The 22674-nt window shown below is 42.6% G+C and overlaps 1 protein-coding gene across 2 annotated transcripts in view; it reads right to left on the bottom strand.

Moving 5' to 3' along the window:
• Positions 1–22674, bottom strand: part of ABCD2 (ATP binding cassette subfamily D member 2) — a 949133-nt gene that overhangs the window by 499090 nt on the left and 427369 nt on the right. Inside the window, exon 3 of one of the 2 annotated variants that reach the window (XM_044066760.1) lies at positions 20933–21054. In XM_044066760.1, coding sequence (XP_043922695.1) covers positions 20933–21054 — 122 coding nt within the window. The remainder of the gene's footprint in view (positions 1–20932; positions 21055–22674) is intronic. The other variant, XM_044066761.1, reaches the window with a different exon arrangement.

The following is a 22674-nucleotide window of genomic DNA, read 5'->3' as shown; positions in this document are numbered from 1 at the left end:
CCCACCCCTGGCATAATCTCCTTCCCCACATATGGCTTGTCCCTTTTAATCTGTCATAGCTGTCTCACCCTAGGCAGCTTGCCCTACTCCAGGGTATCAACAATTAACTCTTCTTGTGTGACCCATTATGTTAGCTTTCACAGCATTCTTCACAGCCTTTTTACTTCACCCTCCAATGTTTCTCTCTTTTAATAAGTAGCTAATTCCCGTTTTCCTACAGATCCTGAAGCCAGACAGAGAGACAACCAACATTTAGAGCATCTGGCTTGCACCCCACTCGCCCCTCGCTACCACCCTCTGCTGGCCATCCCATTTCTAGGCTTTTTTCTTATGCTGCATGTTCATGTACCAAGCCACAAGCAGAAGCTACTAAATTAGTAAAATGTTTTGCACTGTTCAAGCTAGATCAAAGACTACCTGTATTTGCCTACTTTAACAGGTTCAGCTTCACCTCTACAAATATTGCTTAAATAGCTCTAATGTACATTACGGGTATACCTCCAGGGCATATCTTTTCTTCCCCTTCTGTATCCTTTAGAAGAGCAGCAAGCACTGTCTGACTTTTAACAAGTCAACACTTCATAGCATTACTTACTGCTGTCTTGTGGATGTCCTGTGGACTTGCCTTCTCTACTTATACCAAGAATGTGAGAAATAAAACTGTCAGTGTTCTACAAATGCAACAACACTGCCAAATAATTAACAACACAGGGCATATCTGCAATTGACAAAGCAGTTTCCTACCTATCCTGGAATACTCCATTCCTATCACTGGCTCCACCTCTTAACAGAAACTTACAATGCAGAATCATACCTTTAATGTTATTTTTTGTACTAGTCAGGAATCTTCACTACTGCCATAAAAGCAAGCTGGCAGGTTGGCTACCAATTAACCAAAATGTTGCTCTTCTTATTTACAGTGTCTATATAAGGTCTTCTCTAGAGGCCACTTCATACTGTGGATGCCTGAGATTTGCACGCTCCATCATTCCAGCACTGTCAACCGAATTTACTCAGTTGTCTGTGCTGATACAGTTTTATCCCTATCTGGGACTATCTGGTGCCTGCCATTCAGAACTCACACCCTAGTATTCTACCTTTCTTTCCTTTTACAGGTAATTTAAGGTACTTCCATAGCAACAAAGGGAATGGATATGTCCTGGATTTTTTACTTATTTCACTTTTCTGTCTGGTTTTAGTTCATCTTTGCAGGAGAAAAGTATTCATTTCCCTCACACTGGTCCTTATACACTGCTGTTTTTATTGTTCTTAGTAGTTATTTACTATATTATTGTATCTTCAGGATATTACTGTTAAGCTTTAATTTTTCTAAGTAGGCCGTAACTGAAAGGCCCCAGTGATATAATTCACTTATATGTTTAACAAACTAAAAAAATAAATAAATAAAGATGTCTTCTGGTGCTGTCTCTGTCACTGTTTATCCTGAATACATGCCTCAGAAGCATGCAGATTCAGATATGCTGCCATTGTCACTATTTTATTATTATTAATAGAATATTTCACTTGACATGAACTACCTGGGTTTTATCAGAGCAAATGAGAATTTCTCCTAGGCTTATTTCCAAACTTTTCTGGCATATCTCATTTGCATGCACACTATCAACAATGATAATCAAAACTCCATATTCAATTGCAGCAGAATTAAATTTGCAGAATTTTTTCACTATCACTTGGCACATGCAGTACCATCATTTGTCATGTTAATTTTCACATACTCAAATCTGCCAAAGTAAAAAATATGAAACAAATGTTAATTTACAGCAGCAAGAATTATGAGACACACACACACACACACACACACACACACACACACACACACACACACACACACACACACACACACACACACACACATCTCATAATCAAATACAGAGGATAATGAGCTGGTCCCCTATGCTAACTGACTTATGTGTTTAAGACATGAATGCAAAACTCGAGAAGTGAATTTTGGCATCCATGTCAAGAAGTTAGGAACACACAATATCAGGTTAGGATTGTCAACCTGATCATAATTCTTTGTAGTGCATGGAGCTTTATCTGCTCCATAAAACTTCTACAGTAAACTCTCAGTTAACCAGCATCCATGAGGATTGGTAGATGCCGGATAACTGTAGTTTCTGGTTGCTTGAGAGTTAACTATTAAAAATAGGCCTGACTTACTGTAACCTATACTATTTGTTTGGGATGAATTGTTCTCAGGTTGGGGAGAGAGGGGAATTTATTCCTATCTTCCTTTTTAAAACTCAAACGTTAAAAACATAAGGTATGTTTCTGTAGGGGAAAAACAGAAAGTGCAACACATGAAAATTGTACTGTATTTCTTCTATGTTTTTTGCTGGTTGCTTAAGAGTGCTGGTTGTTTTAGTTCTGGTTAAGTGAGAGTTTACTATAGTTACAGTAAGAAACGGAAAAAAAGGCAAAGTGTTTTGCCGGCTTTCAAAGCCATAAATCACTTAGCAAACGTTATCAGAAAGGCAGTCTAACTCCTTTATGTTTACACTCACATTCCATGTCTCTCAACTGTCTAGCTTTTCGCAGAATGTTTAGATTCTGGCTTTGTACTTTGGTCTGTTCCTCATAAATTCTGTGGATTTCAGACAAATTACTGAGTACTGAAAATACTAAATCATGACATGCATTTACGTTTCAGACTTCCTTCATAAAATGCAGGCAAACACACATCTTGTTATTCTAGTAAATTTCTAAGTTAATAACAGGAAATCAGGACATGTTACCAAAGGACAGCAGGCAGAAACAAATATTTTGCTCTGCCTCTATCGTTTGCTGGTCAGTACTGGCAGATTTTACTTCCTAGCCTGATACCTGCCTTAACAAATTAAGCAGGGGGTGCTTAATATTTGTTTGTGTCCGGTGACGCGCCACTCTAGAACTTAACTGATTTGTCTTTTTTCTGACACTCCATGCACTACATAAATATTACACCCTTACATAATTTATAAACACGCACACACACACACACACACACACACACACACACACACACACACTATAACAATATTAAATACACATAAATACGTGTGTATGCAATATAATGTATGTGTTTGTAGACCTTACATGTGCAAGCCCGTGTACGAGTGTGCATGTGCGAACATGTGCAAGCATGTGCAAGCACATGTGAGTGTGTGTGTGTGTGTGTGTGTGTGTGTGTGTGTGTGTGTGTGTGTGTGTGTGTGTGTGTGCGGGGGCTTACATATACACATACATCTTTATATTTATCACTCTAAAGTGCTAAGCATATTATCTACTATCGGCTTTTCAACAAAGTTATGGCTGGTACTGATACTTACCATTCAGATTATTTTACTTTGGTTAGTGCTAGCATACAATAACAACTACAAAACATTGGAATCTTCATCCATCCACTTCAAACTAAAACTGCAAAGCAGCTTTGGGAAAAATGAAAAGGAAGAAAGATACAGTGAAAATCTACAAAGTACACGTTTTGAAATGACTTACAATACTTCTTTCTCAGCAATATTAAAAAGGAGGGGAAAGTTCACTTCACTTTGTCACAAGATTCAAGAAAGGATAGCCAAGGCATTGAGAATAATGCTATTTTACTGAAGTAACAGCGTCAGACTTCTGACCCATTTTTTCAGAAACATCAACAGCTGCTTCTGCATTTCAGATGCCAGGCACTCATTATAACAAATCTAAAACCAGAATGAAACAAGAAATTACTTGACAATGCCACTAAAAATGTACAAATAGGAAAAACAACTAAACGCATTCTTCAGTTTACTCTTTCCATGTGTTTTTCGTTTAGATATTTTATGTTCAGGAATTGTATCAGCATAACTTTTATTTCCTCCAATATGACAAGCTGAACCATAAAATTCCGATAAGTTGTGGCAATGCAAGACTACCTTGCATAGTTGAGTCTCACAAAAAGGACTACAATACCAGTGGAACACAAAAAATGAAACAGACATAAATGAACGTTTTGAGTATAAGATGTAAAACAATGCAGACTGCACTAGCAGACATTTATCAATGTCATTTTAATGCATAAGTTGACAGGAGCAACAGTATAAACATAAACATTCTCGGAGATGTCAAGACAGCTGTGGCTAGCTAGTTCTGAGAAGTGCAGCACTGGGATTAATGAAATGAACTGTATATCAGGCTATGACACATAAAAAAATAGACCTGAATATCACAGTGCTATTTCTTGTGGGAGGCCTGCTGCTCAGTACAACAGCAGATTCGGTATGACAAAGTTCAACTCACTGCATCAAATTGGGAGTCAGAGAAGCACAGTAAAACATGTGTTTTTCTGAGGGCTTCACTCCTGAACCCCAAAATGTGGCAAACTTCATACCTGTGAAGTTTTTATAAACCATCTGACTCTAAGGTTGCACCACAATGGTGCAAAAGTGCTGCATCACAATGAGATGAGTTGTGATGAGTTCAGCTTACAATGTAGTGAATGCTTCCCAAAGTAACAACACTGAAAACTACCCAGGCCTCAAAGGCTGCAAAAGCTAGATAGCCCTAAGATGGTCCTATGACAGAAAAGATAAGCTAAAGTGTTACCGTTTTACTACAGTGGCAGGAGGAAAGAAATAAAAGAATAGAGCTAGCAAAGAATAAGAAGGAAATAATAACTTGGGGATTGGAGAAGATAACATAAAACCACCAGGCAGATTAGTAATGAGAGCTAAAATAGACTTAGAGGTAGGAGGATAAGGAGGAAAAGGGAAATGAGGTAGAATGGATAGCAATAAAAATGAAAGGCAGAAAAAGTAAGAAGGAGTTATGGGTTTATGGTGCACACAACAGGCTGGGTAAATTAGTGATGAGAATTAGAAAAGACGTAGGGTTATATTACACACGGGGTTATACACTATCTTGGGTGTGGGCGCAGGTCCAGTTTGAGAAGAAAATAAGATTTTTGTGCTTTCTTTAGTTAGTAAAGTTTGAAAGCCAATTTATTTTTTTTATTTATGCTTTGTTGACCAAGTTAGTGGCATTAGGTCAACAGCCTCTTTTCAGAGAAAACTTGAAGTGGCATTCAAACTGACTAGGGGAAAATCTGGTCAGGGCATCGGGGAACTTCTCCTTTCAATAAGTGCTGTGGGACCTTTTACATCCACCTAAGCAACCCCCAACTCAGATAGATTTTAGCTCAGTTTAATATGTCATCGATGGATAGCACATTATGGAGTTCAGCACCTCCCCCCTTAACCCTCACTGCAGTGTCAGTATTGCACCTGGATATGAGAACAGAATACACTGTCATTTGATTTTCTAATACCATGGGTGAGTCTGCCATCTGTTGAGCCACTGACACGTCTACTTCTACAGACAATTTAGAATAGACAGAAAGATTATTCCAAACACTGGTAACATGAATAAAGTAGAAAGAATCACCATGACAGCTTTTAAGAGTTTGAGGTCTTGGTTAGGTTTACAGATTACAGCTTTACGCTGTGAGAAGGGCTGTACCACTGAATGATGGTTTGGTCTGTCAGGGGTTTATCTGGTGTACAGAGAGAATATTATGAACAGTATTTACTTGTGTAAAAGTGATGTGTTGTTTTAGTACAGAAAGTATAGTTGTGTAAAATCTTACCATAATGATAAATGTCCTCGTCTTCACTGTTGTAGTATTCATAACATGAAGGATTCCTGCCAAGGCCATCCTGACGTCCAGCCGGCATACCAAAGCCTTTTACTACTCAGGAGTACTTGAGATGTTGCACATATGCTCTCCATGTAATCAGCCATAAAAGCGATGTCCGCACGTACTATCCTCAGAACTGAATGCCCCAGAAGGAATGCCAGTCCAAGAAAACAAAGAGGTGAATCATACATCCATAAGAAAAACAGAAAAAACAGGGGATTAGGAAGGAGGGATAGAATACTACAACAATGAAAAGAAGGATATCTATCATTATGGTAAGATTTTACATAACTATACAATGTCCTTCTGTTCTACTGTTGCAGTATTCATAACATGAGGAGCAGTACCATAGCTCATGAGGGAAGTTGGGAAATGGAAGGGGCAGTAGAGCTCTCTAAAAAGCCATGGAGAATGGCCCTAGTTAAACCAGCTCTAGCTCTGGAGATTCCATCCAACTTGCAATGTTTGGTAAAGGTATGTACAGAAGTACAGGTAGCTGCTTCAAGAATAAAGTTAGTGTCCAAACCCTTGAAAAAAGCACCAGAAGAAGCCACAGCCCTAGTAGAATGAGCCTTAACAGACAGGGGAAGCTCTTACCATGAGAAATATAACACAAGGAAATAGCCTTAGAAATCCAATAGGAAAAAGTCTGCTAGGAAACAGGCAAACCCAAAGACCTGGGATGAAAAGAAACAAAAAGCTAATCAGATTTCCTGATAGCCTTGGTTTTTATCCAAATAAAATCTGAGTTGTCTATGCACATCCAAGGTATGTAATACCTTCTGACTAGGTGATTGTGGAGAAGGGAAAAAAGTTAGCAAATGAATGGATTAAGCGATAACTCATTCACAACCTTGGGCATAAAAGAAGGGGTAGTACGCAAGATCATCCTGTCCTTATGGAAAGCCAGAAAAGGAGGAGAAGCCATAAGAGCTTGCAGCTCAGACCCATCTAGCTGAACTCAAAGCTAACAACAAAACAGTCTTCTAAGAGCAATGTTGCAAAGAAGTTGTAGCTGCAGGCTCAAAAGGAGCCTAAGTCAATTTTTCCAAAACAAAATTAAGATCCCAAAGAGGAGGAACAGACTTCCTTGGAAGTCTAATATTTAGGACACCTTTGAGGAATTGTTTAGCCTCAAACCTAGAAGTTAAAGGAGGAGATAAAGGCAGACATGCAGAAATAGCTAAGTGGGCCTTGACAGAGGATTAAGCCAACCCAGTACTGAGCAACTCAACACAAATAAGAGAGAACCAATGGAACATCCACAGTCAGTGGATTCAAGTTATGTGAAAAATACCAGACAGAAAACCTCTTCCATTTAGATAAGTAGGATTTCCTAGTATTGGGTTTTCTGGCCTCCTGCAGAACCCTAAGCATGTCCTCAGAAATAAAAAGGTGTCTGAAGGGAATCTAAATGCTATCACCCACAGAGTCAGTTGCAAAGTCGACAGGTAAGGATGTATAAGACATCCTTTGTCTTGTGTGAGAAGGTCCATCCTGTGAGGTAACTTGTGATGATGGCCCTTGCCTAAATACAGAAGAAGAGGGAACCAGTGCTGTCTTGGTCAAAAGGGAGTCACCAGCAAGATTTTTTGTTGGTTCTGCTGAATCTTGAACAGTACCATTGGAATGGGGGGGGGGGTATTCATAAAGAAATATCCCCTTCCAAGAAAAAGATAGGGCATCCACCTTCCAAACCAGAAGACCTGGGACTCTGGCACAAACTAGAGGAAGATGTCTGCTCAGAGGGGAGGCAAACAGACCTACTTGAGGAGTACCCCACTGATGGGCAATGTCCAGAAACACATCCATGTGACGGATCCACTCATGGAATTGAGTCAAGAACCTGCTCTGAGTGACTGCCACATGATTTTGACTGGAGGAGATGTACACTGCCTGAATAGTCACCTGATACTTAACTGCAAGTTTTCATGCCACGAGAACTAGCTTGCAAAGAAGGTAAGATTTTGTGCCCCCCCCCCCCCCATTTGTTTACATACCAGAGAACGGTGGTGTTGTCGGTAAAGAGTTTGAGATGACCTGAAAGGAAAGAGGATGAAAAGCCTGAAGGGCCAGCAGAAGCACTCTCATCTCTTTGATGTTGATGTGCTCTTTTCTTTGGGAAGGTAACTACAGCCCCTGAACCTTCATGGAGCCGAAGGCTGCACCCCAACCTACAACTGAAGCATCCATGAACAGCTCTTGAGAGGGAAGAGGAGGATGCAGAGGGAGACCTGGGTTCAGGGCCACCTGCTGAATCCACCAATGGAGTTTCTTCTTCAGACAAGGAACAAGGGGAACCAATGCCTCTAGGGGATGTGCATGCTGCATCCAGGCAGTTTTCCGGAACCACTGAAATGTCTTCATGTGAAGTTTGGCTAATGGTAACATTGAAATGGTGGAATATATGAATCCCAGAAGTCTGATGAACTCCTGGCTGTGACACAGTGTACAGGGTGAAGACTTTGGAAGAAAGAAGTGAGTGAGTGACTGAGCCTTCAGAGGGGGAAGAGAGGCCAGCAAAAGGTTTGTCTGAATCCTGCACCCCAGGAAAACCTGATCCTGAGAAGGGGTGAGGCCTGACTTTGTGAGTTTATGGTGAACCCCAGGCTTTGCAGGAGGGAGATGATGAATTGTAGGCTCTGCAACAAGATCTCTGGTGAAGATGCCTGAAACAGAAGGTCATCTAAGTAAGGGAAAACGTGGATGCCTTGAAGCCTGCAAAAAGCAATTACAAATGCTAGGCATTTGGTGAATACCCCTGGAGCAGTACAAAGACCAAAGGGCAAAGCAAAGAACTGAAAATGCAAGGAAGAAACACAGAAACATAAAAACGTCCTGTAAAGGGGAAGAATAGGAACATGAAGGTAGGCATCCTTGATATCTAGTGATGACTTAAAAACCTGAGGAGGAATGAGAGGAAATAATGTCTGAAGGGACAGCATGCAGAAAGAAGGAAAACTTCATGAAGTTGTTGACTCGAAAGACTTCTAGAATTGATCACATTCTTACCCATGGGTTCGAGCCGAATATCGGTTCTGACTCGGCCGATTTTTCTAGCTCGAAGTCTTTCATTGGCTGGGCTAAGCAGGTATCCCATGGTGCACTGCTCCATATCCCCAGATCTAGTTTGCTGCGAAACTCATTTGTACCCCATGCACACATCATATCCAGGTAAAGAATAAGCCAAGCAAGGGAACTCTGCAGATAAACAACCTAACCTCCAAATCCTCCAGGAAGGGGGAAGGTGGGAGGGTAAGTAAGAATGTGAGGCAAGATGGACTACATACATCGAACGTTATGGTGAGTACATAACTTCTTGATGTTATGTAGTCCTATCTCACCTACATTCTTACCTGTGGGACAGCGTCCCTAGCACCTACATCCTGGGTGGCTCATAGGAAAATACTCCTGAGAACTGTGGATCCAAAGGAAGACCTGCCCCTGGAAACCACGTCCAATTTGTAATGAGAAACAAATGTGTGAGGAGAAGCCCAAGTAGCTGCAGCACATATATCATCCATTGACAATCTGGCCTGATAGGCTGTAGATGTGGAAACAGCCTGAATAGAGTTAGCCTTGACCAGAAATGACAGATTTTTACCTCCTGCTTGGTAGGCGAAAGAGATACAACTAGATATCCATCTAGATAGGGTGACCTTGGAGACCGGGGACCCCATTCGGTTTTCCGAAAAGGAAACAAAAAGTTGGTCAGACTTCCAGATATCTTTTGTTCAGTACAGATAGAAGCGTAATTGTCTGTGTACATCCAACTGGTGAAATCTAAATTCCGCCTTGTTCGAAAAGTGAGGAAAGAACACAGGCAACTCAATGGATTGATTAAGATTAGACACGGAAGCCACTTTAGGAAGGAACGAAGGGTTTGGTCTAAGAGAGACCCTGTCCTTATGGAAGATTAAGTATGGAGGTTTGATGGAGAGAGCTTGAATTTCTGAACCTCGCCTTGCTGAAGTGATTGCTGTTAAGAAGGCTATTTTCCAGGTCAAGAATTTCAATTCGCAGGTAGCTGCGGGCTCGAAAGGTGGTACAGTAAGGGCTTGTAGAACAAAACTGAGATCCCAGGACATGACTGGTTCGGACACCGGGGGACGGAACAACAGAGTACCCTTCAGGAAAGCCTTGCATAGTCTATGCGCCATGAGACTAGGCTCATTTGCTACATGAAAATTAGAGATCGCTGCCAATTGAACTTTGATGGTAGCTGATGCGGAACCCTGATGGAAAAGCATAGACAAAAACTCCGAGACTGAAGCGATTGGAGCTGTGTAAGGATCAATGCCTCGGGTATGTGCCCAGATAGAAAACCTTTTCCATTTACTAGAATAAACCTTTCTAGTGGATGGTTTATGAGAGGACGATAATATATGAACCACTTCTGGTGAGAAATTATGAAGTCTAACTAACGATGGAAGTTTAGTAGCCAGGCTGTCAACCGGAGGGTCATCAGGGAGAGGTGGAACTGTCCCGACATGTGTGTCAGTAAATCTGGTTGAGAGTCCAGAGTCCAAGGAGTGTCCACAATGAATTGCTGAAGACAGGGGAACCAAACTTGGCGAGGCCAGTGTGGAGCAATCAGAATCATTCTGCTTCCCAAGGATTGCGCTTTCTGAATCACCTTTGACAGCAAAGGAAACGGAGGGAAAGCATAAAGCAGACCGGAGGGCCATTCGTGAAACAGAGCGTCTCTGGGTGACTCCCCCTGTGGGGGGAATCAGCGTGAAGTAGTTGCAGCATTTTGCATTGAGGGGGCTAGAAAAAAGGTCGCAGCAAGGCTGACCCCATCTGCTGAAGATTCGCTCTGCAACCAGGCGATTCAGGGACCACTCGTAAGGCATCAGAATAGCTCTGCTTAGCCTGTCCGCAATCACGTTGGACTTCCCCGGAATGTGCATTGCCACCAGAAACCGTTGGGAAGTTACTGCCCAATGCTACACTCGCATGGCCTCTCTGCACAGAGGGTAAGACCTGGTTCCCCCTTGCTTGTTTAGATATCACACTACTGATATGTTGTCTGAGTATATCGCAATCGTGCCAAGAGGTAGAACACTCTGAAGTGCCTGCAATGCAAATAGCACTGCTCTCATCTCTAAGAAGTTTATATGCAGATGTATCTCGTGCTCTTGCAAAGTGCCTTGGACTGTCCTGCCAAGATAATGCCCCCCCACCCCATCTGGGAGGCGTCCATGGTCACCGTGGCAACCGGGATGGGTGGAACGAAGGGCCTTCCCCTGTCCAAACTGTTGGTGCACAGCCACCAACCGAGGTCCTGCTTGCATCTGTCCGTGAGCAAAATGGGGTGAGAAAGTGGAAGTCTTTGGAAAGACCATTGAACAAAGAGGAGCCATTGGAGAATTCTCATGTGCAATCTTTCTAGAGGGACTAACATGATTGTTGCTGCCATGGTCCCCAGGAGCTGAAGAACCCGTCTTGCCTTTGCTTGCCTCAGGGTCATCAGCATGTGTATCTGTTGTTGTAAGACTCTGATCCTTTCCTGCGGTAAAACTGTTCGCATTCAAATAGTGTCTAATTCTGCTGCTATAAAGGTGACACGCTGCGAGGGCAATAAAGCAGATTTTTACCAATTTATTGTTATACCCAACTGGTGACATAGAGTGATGGTAGCGTCCCTGGTCTGAACTAGTTGATGCCTGGTGGGGGCGGTAAGGAGCCAGTCATCCAGATATGGAAACACTTGGAATCCCTGACGTCTCAAGTGAGCCATCACCACCGCCATACACTTGGTGAACACCCTGGGGGCTGTGGTGAGACCAAAGGGCTGGGCTCGAAACTGGAAATGACTGGCTCCCAGCCGGAAGTGTAGGTGACTCCTGGATGCCCTGTCCATTTTCACATGGTAGTAAGCATCCTTGAGGTCGATGCAGCACATCCATACCTCCTCTCCCAACAATGGGAGAATCGATTGTAGTGTGACCATAAGGAACTTGGACCTGTGTACATAGTTGTTCAGTTGGCTGAGATCTAATATGTGCCTCATGTCCCCTGTTCTTTTCGGCACCAAAAAGAATCTTGGGTAAGTCCCTAATCCGATTTGGTCTGAGGGGACACGCTGGATGGCTCCTTTTCCTAGCAGCTTTGAGACCTCTGAGGCTGCTTGATCCCTTTGACTGGGTGGAACGTCTGGGATTTTTCTGATTGAAGGGGGGTCTGATGTAAATGGAATGAGATAACCTCCGGAAATTATCCGTAATACCCATTGATCCTGGGTGATGCTTTCCCAGGCTTCCGGACATAATGAAATTCGACCCCCGGCTGGCTCCGGATAAGTACAGCCGGGCACTCCCTCAGGAGCGAGAGTAGGGAGAGCCACGAAAGTAATCACGGTCTCCCGAATTGCGGGGGCCCCCCTCTGCCTCTGGGGCGGCATCTCCCTGAATAACCTCCCCCTCCCCTGCCTCTGGAGGGGGGTTCACCCTGTGTGGCAAGAAAAAACCTCTGGTGATTTCTTGAACCACATCCCCCCCCCGCTGGACCTTGGGATAAGGCCTAGCAGGAAGGGAAAAACGGACCCCTACGGCAGACAGGGTTTTTCCCTCTTGCTCGCACCTGGTGAGGGTGTCTTTCCCTTTGGTTCCAAACAAAGAAGAACCATCAAAGGGGGCGTCAGTGAAAGAAGACTTGAAGGCCTCCGCAAAGAGACACAGGCACAGCCAGGCTTGCATTCTAAGGGTGACTCCTGGGCTTGCTGCCCTACCCGCGCCCTTGGCTGCATACGAAATGAGCCGCATGGATGAGTTAACAATGGAGTTGAGGGTAGAGACCTGGGCGTTAACCGTCTGAGCCACCACCTCAGGAATGTTACCCGCAAGAGTATCTCCTAACTCCTTCAGGAGATCTCTCTGGAGCCAAGTGAAGTGAGACAGGTAATTCAGCGACCGTACGGTAAAAGTTGCTGACGAGAGGGTACGCTTCCCATACCAATCCTTGGTCCTAGACTCCTTGTTAGGCAGATGGACGGATGAAGAAGACTCTGCTACTTCCTTCTGAGTGGCTGCCGCCACCACCATGGCATCTTCAGTGACTCCTTTAGACAGAAACTCTTTGCCCTGGGGGGCGGAAAGAAACTTGCTGGGACGCCTGGGCACAGGCTCCACAGAATCAGGGTTTTCCCACACTCTTCAACAAATCAGATCAAGGAGCTCGTCGAAGGGTGGAGACACCCAGGAGGCAGAGGGCTGAGCACCAAAAGTCTTAAGGAATACTGACTCCTCCTTGGAAGGGGCTTTGGACGGCCAGTCACCTCTTTGTTTCAGTATCCCCAGGATATCGGAGAAAGAAACATTATCAGAGTATGACTTGGGGGACCCCTCTGATTCCTCGAGGTCACTATCAGAGGTGAGGGACTCATCCTGGGAGTCTATGTGCTTCCTCTTGCATGTTTTCTTTCTAGGGGGCTCCTCAGGCACGAACTCTGAGGGACCCTCAGAAATTTGGGGACCACTCGTGGGGGTATCCCTAGGCCCTGGTGCTCTGCTGTCCATGGATGGGTGTGATCAGAAGCTCTCACTGGAGTGGTGGGGGACAGAGTGACCGACCCGCCTGATGTAGCTGACGATCTGGCCAGCGTGGTCTGCATAGCCTCAAAGGCAGGCCCTCCCCAAATCCGAGGAGTGACCAGCCTCCAAGGCCATGATGGGAGTCGGAGTTCCCAAAGCCGAGGCACCGAGAGGGAGGCTCGGGACCGAAATAAGCCCCGAGATGTCCCCCTCGGGCCCGACCGAAGAATCGCAAGTCCCGAACCCTGAGGACAGAGCCGACGGGGTCGGAGCCGATGCCGGTACCGATGGAGCCAAAGGGGGCATTGGAGCCGGCCTAGGAACATCACGGGTGTGGAACACTCTGGCTCCGAAGACAGAGATGCGCTCGGAGGAGGAATGATTGAAAACAGGGTCGGGACGGGCTCCGGAGCCCACTGGGCCGGAGCCGAAAACAATTTTGCTAAAACCGGTGACTGGAGTAGCCTCTGAACCACCCTATCAACATTCACATCCGAAGGGGTCCTGGAGGATTTGGAAGACAGAGAGGGAGATTGAGATCTCCTCTCAAGAGAAACTGGTCTGAGACTGGACGATCGGCTCCTAAGAGGTTCCAATAAAATTGGAGCCGATGCCGGTTCCATCAACACCGACACTTCCTGCGGCCCCGAGGACAGTGGAGCCGAGGAGGTCGATGCAATTTTTGAGATTTTCTCCGGAGGCTCCGATGAAGCTGACGGAGCCGGAGATCTCTTTTTAGACTTGCCAGATTTTGATTTTCCACTGGAAGACGAATCCATAGCCTCTTCAAAAGAGGGTTTCAAGAGTCCCTTTAAAATTAGCTTATTCTTTCTCTATTGGAGAACTCTAGGACTGAACGCATGACAAAAACTGCAGGATTCCTGCAGATGGATGGCTCCCAGGCAATAGACACAAATGGAATGCCCATCGGTGATGGACATTTTGTACCCATATTTAGAGCACTTTTTGAAACCCGAAGGTTTGTGCTCCTTGGGATCTTTAGACATCTTCACTACCACACCAAAAAGCAAAAAACAAGTCTGAGAAGAACTCACAGGCGCTCCCACGACAAAACGCGGGAATGAACACTAAACAGTGATCAAACACACACACTAAAGAACAAATACAAAACTCTCAACAAAAAAAGATTGAAACCCACAAGGAAGGGGAATAGCCCAAACCTCTAACTTAAATTGTCTAGACCGTATTCACACAGAAGGCAATATGAGGAGGACTAGGCCCTCTAACTGAAACGGGCCTAGCCCGAGGGAACAGTCAGCGGGATACCACACAAACAATCACACGATCACAACCTCAACAAAACTGAGACAAATAGCTATGAAAATAGCTTTTGAAATGAGTCAAAACTTTTCTTTAAGACAAGAAAAAGAGGGTACTTAGCCACAGCCAAGCGAGACCACGTCCAAGCTACACGAGCGGCAAATGAGATCTGGGGATATGGAGCAGTGCACCATGGGATACCTGCTTAGCCCAGCCAATGAAAGACTTTGAGCTAGAAAAATCAGCCGAACCCACGGGTAAGAATGTAGGCGAGATAGGACTACATAACATCTACACTTAACTGAAAGCCTTGCAACCTCAAAAGAAGCTCCTAGTAAGAACAAGTCATTATTCTTCCTTTCTAAATCAGGAAGATAAGAAATTACTTTTGTGGCCTGTGATAAAAGAGCCAAAGCATATTTGGTCATATGGGTCTGGCAATTTATAGCACAGAAAGCTAAAATGGCAGAAGTGTAGATCTTCTTCCCTAGCCATGGGTCTGGCAATTTATAGCACAGAAAGCTAAAATGGCAGAAGTGTAGATCTTCTTCCCTAACCTTTCCAAAGTCCTGCTTTCCTTATCAGAAGGGAGAAGTATAGTAGATGCCAGCAATCTGGAAGGTTTATCCAAAGCCACAGACACCACTGCAGGATCAGCTGATAGGCATCTGAAAAAGAAACGATGTTCTCTGGCACTTTGTAAAAGCTGTATGGCTTCTTAGGGTCTGGGGCTTTGAATCTGGAGATTGGATGCTGAATTAAAAGCATCCAATAAAGCAGGCAAAAATGGAAGAACAGCAGAAGGAGAAGGAGACTTCATTTGCAGTAGATCATAATACCTCTTCTGCACATCTCTAATTTGGGAACTATTCCATTTGAAAAACTCCCTCATTTTGGAAATAGTTGCCCCAAAGGTAAGCTATTCTATAGGAGAGTCAGTGCCATTAGACTCCATTTCTGGAGAAGCGTACTCCAGAGGAGAAGGAATCTGGATGGAATAGAGTAAGAATTCATCATCTGAAGAGAAATCTTCATCAGAAGAATCCTGTTCCCTAATTCTCTTTTGTAGTGAAAACTTCCAAAGTGGAGTAGGGACAGAGACACCAGAAAGGGGCTTAAGGAACCATATGGTCATTAAATAAGCCCTAGGTAAAACTCTACCATCCACTTTGTGGATCTTTGGCTGAAATGGAATGCTTTGTCATTTGTTTCTTTTTAAGGTGCACATTCGTCTTATGGAAAGTGGAAGGGCCCGACGTTGGCCTGCACTCCACAACAGTAGTCGGGACTTCCACAAAAAACGAACAATGGTAGACTGATAAAAAAGACTGTTGAAATCACTGCAGTTCACCGCACCACTCTTGTAAATAATTAAATTCTGTTTATTCCATAGTAACGAACAACATACAAAAAAACACTTAGCGCTTTCACCCAGTTACATACCGGGTTTCTTCAGTAGTCGGGACTTCCTCCCTAACTAATATTTGAGGGATCCCCCTAGGGCCTTCTGAAATAATGAGTCTCCGTTCCCTCTGTGCATCCGAAATGGATGTCTGTACAGCCTCCGAGGACATCATCATATCCATAGTGATCTCTGAACCAGTTCCAGCAGAGGAATCCAAAGTAAGGACCAGACAGATCTCCAAACCTTCACTGGCCTGAACAGAGATGTCCAATGTAGGAGGCGAGCCAAAAAGATAGACCTAGGCTGTTTGGCCTTTGTCTTCACTGATAACTCTGCAGAAGACCTAGACTTACCCTTCATAGTATCTTTCTCTAAGTGTTTAAGATGCTGGTTTTCAAGATAAATTGCTAGAGAGGAAAACTGACTTCATAAAGTTTAAGGCACAAAGACCTGGTAAATGGAACAAGTTTGATGGTTGTGAGTAGGCCCTCAGCAGAACAAGCACTGCTAGTGACTATCCTTATGTGGAATTTGTCTCCCACAATGACATTTGCCTTTCTTGGATGACATGAAAAAAACTCACAAACACAGTAGCAGAAAAGAAGATCAAGAAAAAAAAAAAAAAAAAACAGGGCACTTATCTGAAATGGCTTGATACAGCAGAAAATGACTCAGGTGAGCAGATCGACAGTTGAAGATGGCATTCGGACTGGCAGCAGAGAAGTTGTGAGGACAGCACGTGTGGACATTGCTTTTAAGGCCGATGTGCTCAGAGAGCATATGTGCAATGTCTGACATACTCCTAAATAGTAAAAGGCTTTGGTATATTGCCTTCATGTTTTCCTACTGCAACAGTTGAACAGAAGGACATCAACTCATTTCTTCACACTGGTGAGTGTTGTTGGGTAGATTTTGGGTGAACTTTGTAAGTCTGCTATAATGTTGCCGTGTTTGGGGATTTGAGTGCTGTTTAAATTCATTAGTATAGAATAAGTATACAGACAGTTTGTGATCAAGAAGGAACATGCTGCAGTAAAGTATATCTGATTAGTTAAAAAGGTTTGATTCTGTCACCTTTGTTTTACGTTTTAACAATCTTACCACCCTGCAAACCAAATTTTAAGTTATGATCACTGATGACTCCTAATGATTTGGTGACTGCCTATACCTCAGCAGTCATGCCTCAAGCAAAATGATTTTGTTTTTTTTGGGGGGGTTTTTTTGGTGGTGGGGGTAACCTGTCATGTGTAGATCTGATATCACATGAGAAAAAGATAAAATTAATTTGTAAGTCTCTTTTCATAAGCAGATCTGTGTTTTACATTGCACTGGAAAGGGGTACAGGTTTGGTCCTGATATCATTAAGCAGGAGCTCAGACTCAGCAAGCTAATTTTGGACTTTTGTGAACATTGTTTGTAGGTATGCACTAACTTACTACATAACTTTTGCAGAGCAAATGAGGATGGAGTCAGCAGCATGCAGGATGAGATGCAGAGAATGCAAGAAAGATAATGTTATTTGTGAAGCTATCAATGAGCAGAGGACCTAATACATAAGTCTACGGTACTCAGTTTTACTGGGTAACTCAGCCCACAGTACATACAAAATATGTTTGCTCTGGTAGCTTCTAAACTATATGGTGAGCTCAGTATTAAGGCTAAATCCAGCAAGGCACCTGATTAAAAAAGAACAGGAAAAAGGACTGAAACTTTGGCTACGCTAATGAACATATCATTATATATTGTGTTTTCTTCAAATAAATTTAGTGAGAGCCAACAGTGAAGTTTCTGTAGCCACGGCAAAAGCCATGACGATGTGTTGCAGAAAAGGAGATGGTATTCCTACAGGTATGCAGCAATCTGTTTATGTACACACCTCTCAGGATTCCTGACAATGGTGAATGCTTCCAGCATGTAGGAACATAATATGCACTGATGCACCACCAGAGGCCATCAAGACACCTCCAGGTCATCCCTTGCTACAAGGCCTCTATTACCAGATGGACAGGCAGATGTTGAGCTGACAGGAGAAAGCAGGGCAAAATCTTGGAGCAGGAACTGCTGCCACAACACAACATAATGTCCTCTCTCTGCACATGAGCTGAAAAATAATAAATACGAGCATCATTAATTTAATGTCCTGTTAGGGCCCTTTTCACTGCGTGTAAAATAACAGTGCAGTGATGTGTTCTGCAAATTTACTGTACATCTCAGGAGCACACTTTCTGACTTCTTCTTTCCATTAGCACAGAAGGTTAAAATGATGCTTCTTCAGGTCACTGTATAGGGTGCCTGTACTGCTCACCAGAGCAGTAGATGCCAGTAACAACGGTCACTGTCCTGGCAAGACTGTGCCAGGCATTCAGTTTGTACTAAAGACCCTCATAAGAAATCCCCAGCAGGTGCTCCCAGTATTATTCCTGGTAAATAAGATACAGAAATATTTTGCTCACTTTAGCATACTAACTGGGAGCCTTGATACTCTCAGTGCCTTCAGAAGCCATAGGCACTTATCATGTCACAGTCCAGAGGAACTGGACAGCTCTGTTACATCCACACATGCTGTCATTGCCAACACATGATGTACATCAGTGGTCACTCAGTTTATACGACATGTTATGGTGACACAGTACAATATCGTGGATATACACAGCATGGCAGGTTGGTGTTTGGGCACGAAATGTGGCATGTAAGGTGTGCAAAAGCAACACAGTACCTACACACACACTTTCATTTCTGCATTTTAGCACTTTTATAGGCCATAATAAAACAATCACATCCACAGCAAGGTCAGTAACCCACCTACACATGTACATTGTACTTTGTGGGTATTTATGTCAGTATACAATGTCAGACAAGACTTGTTGTGCAGCCTTGATCAAGTGTGTATTGCAGAAAAAGTGTGTTTCAAAGACATTTGGTCTAACTGGCTCATTAATATGATGACCATACCAGAAGTCTTGAAACTGTATGATACAAACAGCTATAGTCATTAGTTTGCTCAACATGCTACAGAATTTGCTTCTGAGCAAGCAGTGGAGTACCTTTATAACTGTGTACAAAGGTACATTTACAGACAATTCATATGAGCCAACTGACTGGGGAATGGTCACTACTCACTTTGGTTACTGTTTTGAATGTGTGCAGTTGCTGCATGTTGTTTATTGAACTACCTGACAGTGTGTTGGGAAGGGGGTTGGGTTTTTGGGTGTAAATGTCTTGGGGCTATATGAACATGAATGAGGATTTTTGACTTGCAAGTGCTGCTAAGCACAAGGTTAATTGCCACATGAGAATGTTTGATTTCTGTTGCATGGAGACACAGGCCCTGTTTAGGCCAAAGACTGCATCTGTCTTATTCACTGTTGCCATCCATTACATGTGAATGGTTTTGTTTGATTCTACATAAATGACATATGCTGAGATATATGCTGCTGTGTCCTGCAAGGGGGAGTTACAGCTGTCCAGTAGACATTACTCATTGTGAGGCCCTTGAGTAGCATAGTTTTTTTTCTGCTGAGATACATTAGTTGTATTTTTATTCTGCTGTGGGGAGACCTGTAACCTACATCTACTAGCGATGTCATTGCAAAAAACTTTGCAGTCCACAATGCTTTTATGGTGTCAATGCTTTGAGTGGTGTGCTCATGTATCTTTTAGAATCTCCTCCTGTGTTGGACTGTAGCTATGGAGAAGAGTCTGTGAGTTTGTAGGGGGAGTGGGAAAGGGTAGTTCAAGTTACCATCAGCTAAGTTTGCTAGCCTAGTAAAGCTCCATGGGGATTTGCTGCAAATGCAAATGCCTCGTCTCTTTCAAGCAATACTGTAGCAGAGGATGATCATACGGAATATGAAGCATGTATAGGATGCCTCTTACTATGTTTGTACTGCAGTGCTGTAATTCCAAACTTGTATTGTGGGAGTGGGGGACTCCACACATACCCACATTGGAAGCCTTGTGTAGATGATTCTAGGGAAGTACAACATAGGCCTCTTGCCTATTGTAGGGCTGCACACACACACACACACACACACACACACACACACACACACACACACACACACACACACACACACACACACACACACACACACACACAATGACTCTATGTCACATTGTCAGAATTGTTAAGGCAGTCATTACTGTGTTGTATTACTGGTGCACATGACCTGTCATGCTGCGCTTCCTGCACTGTAGCATGTACTGTTGCATCTGCACCTCTACTTCTGCAATAGTGCTTAGCCTGCTATAGCAATGTGTGGCACACTGGGTATGCTCAGTAAAAAGCATGATTTTGGTGATCTATGGCAGCTCATGTTTTATGGATTATCGGATTTGTGAGTCTGTTCATAAATCATTCACCCAGCAGTCTTGCATTCCGAGTGCCCTTTGCCTTGCATCAGACACTAAGCTGGAACGTGTTCCCAAATCAGGCTTCCCTATATTACAAGTTCAAAAAAGGGTTCAGGAATTTGTTTTGTCCTGTTGTGTTGTGCAAGAGGCACCAACACGTCCTTGTACAAAAACAGAGACACTGTACATAGCTCTGTTGCTACATGAATTGTACATGCAGTGCTGGCCTTAATGACATACAAATCAAGCAGCTGTCCAGGATGCCTTGAATTGACAAAGGAAGCACCAATATCTTTAGGGTGGGCACAAAAAACTTTACAATAATTTGACAACTTATTAGGAGGGCCACCAGTAAGAAGGGCTACCTTAGAACACAAGCACTATGTATCCCAAGGCTGGCCCTGAGTAAGAGACAATTTATATTATGTAAAAAAGACATAGCAAAGAAAATGTTGATTACATTTCTAGCAAAAATAAATAACTAAATAAATAAATAAAGGAAAAGTGAAAAACATAGAGAAAAATAAAACAGACATTGTACTGATGCCATTTCTACTCCCAACCCTAGCATTTGATAACTGTTCGACATATGTAGACAAAACACAATGGTTAAGAAATACAGAAGTCAATCGTTTCTAACATTGCAACTATTCCATTTTATACTTAGTTTCCCAGACTCCTGCACAATACCTCTTTGTAAGAAGACATAATTCTTTCAATGGCATCTGCTCCAGAAGCCAGAAGATTTCGTGCAGTAGTGAAAGCCTCAGTTCGTTCACTGACCATGTCTGATTTATGCCCATCTTCTTCTGCTAGAGACAGAATTCAGAAAAAAAATGGGTTAGGTCAACTTAACTTAGTTTATACCACATTTTGTAAATTATCCAATATCTTAATATGCAAAAACATATACATGGTGCAAAGCAGAAAACAACAATAACAGCAGTATAGGCAAATAATCCAATGCAAAAATAAGATAAAATGCAATAAAAAGATGTGAAGGACTAAACCACGCCTGTTAATGACATCCACAAGTAAAGCAGTTTTCCACAGTTTAATAGTAAGCGCTTTTGCAGCATTCAAGCTGCTTCATCATACAATCCAACACAACAAGGTACACCATTTTTAAAATCCTCTCAACCAATAAAACTCCACATTTCATTATATATGCAAGACTTAACACACATATAACTAAGCATATGCATGGAATATATATATATATATATATATATATATATATATATATATATATATCTATATATTTATATATATATATATATATATATATATGGGTCTACTGCTTAACATCGAAAATACACTTCTTCGAAATTAAGCAGTAGACCCTACACTTCAGCGAAAGTCCACTTAAACAAAAGTGCACTTTTGCTGAAGTCTAGTTCCCCAGCCTACCCAAAACAAAAATAAAAACACTAAAACATGTTTTTGCAGGGAGGCAAGCCCCACTGCAACCCCCATGTGGGGGGATGTAACCCCCCCATCCCACCTACTTAAATATACCAACTCCGAGACTGCACTACAGCGGGGAAAAGGGAATAATCCCATTCCGCGCTGTAGTGTGACTGCCGAAGTTAATGTTCAAAGCTTCACTACTTCGAATAAGTGGACTCAGTGAAGTGGGGTTTGAAGTAGTGGAACTTCGAACATATGACGGAACCCATATATATATATATATATATATATATATCTCTATATATATATATATATATCTATATATATATATATATATATATATATTATATATAAACAATAAACTGGTATTGGAGCGACCACAGCAGCATAAAAGGCAATAAAATCTCGTCTTAAAAGTGTTTTATTATATCCATAAATATGAGGTAAGCACTTTTGCATAAAATGCTTCTTCAGACCTTTAAAATACACACAATACAGCAAATATATATAGATAAAATACAATTCAAATCAACCAGTCCCAATGTCATACTAATCAACTTAACCATTTTCCTCAAGAGCACAGTACATATCAGAATAAGGGACTAACATATAATAAACAATACATAACTCTAGTGACAGTCTTCTATACACCATATAAAAACATAAAAATCACAGCAGAGCAAACTAACGATTCATCCTAGAACAACACTTACTTAGGGATCCTACGTTTTTCAACAAGGGCTTGATAGATGCTCGTTCATTCAGTCCAGAACCTCTATCAGCCCTCAAAATAATCATCCAATTGGTTTCTCTGTACTCAGTGTGGTTGCGAATATCACCCGCTCTAATGTTGGGTGTTATGATATCAATAACCCTAAAAATAAAATAATGTATATCACCACACTCCATAACGTGTTTTGACAGGGCATTGTGTTCAGAGCTCTTCCGTATACTATAAACATGTTCTCTTATTCTTTCCCGTAACGACCTATTGGTTTTCCCTACGTAGAAAGATTTACAGG

The sequence above is a fragment of the Protopterus annectens genome, chromosome 3.part1 (genome assembly GCF_019279795.1).
Source record: "Protopterus annectens isolate FY-2018-M chromosome 3.part1, PAN1.0, whole genome shotgun sequence".
Lineage (NCBI taxonomy): Eukaryota > Metazoa > Chordata > Ceratodontiformes > Protopteridae > Protopterus > Protopterus annectens.
Note: the sequence above shows the minus strand (reverse complement) of the source record. Positions and strands in the feature narration are given on the sequence as shown.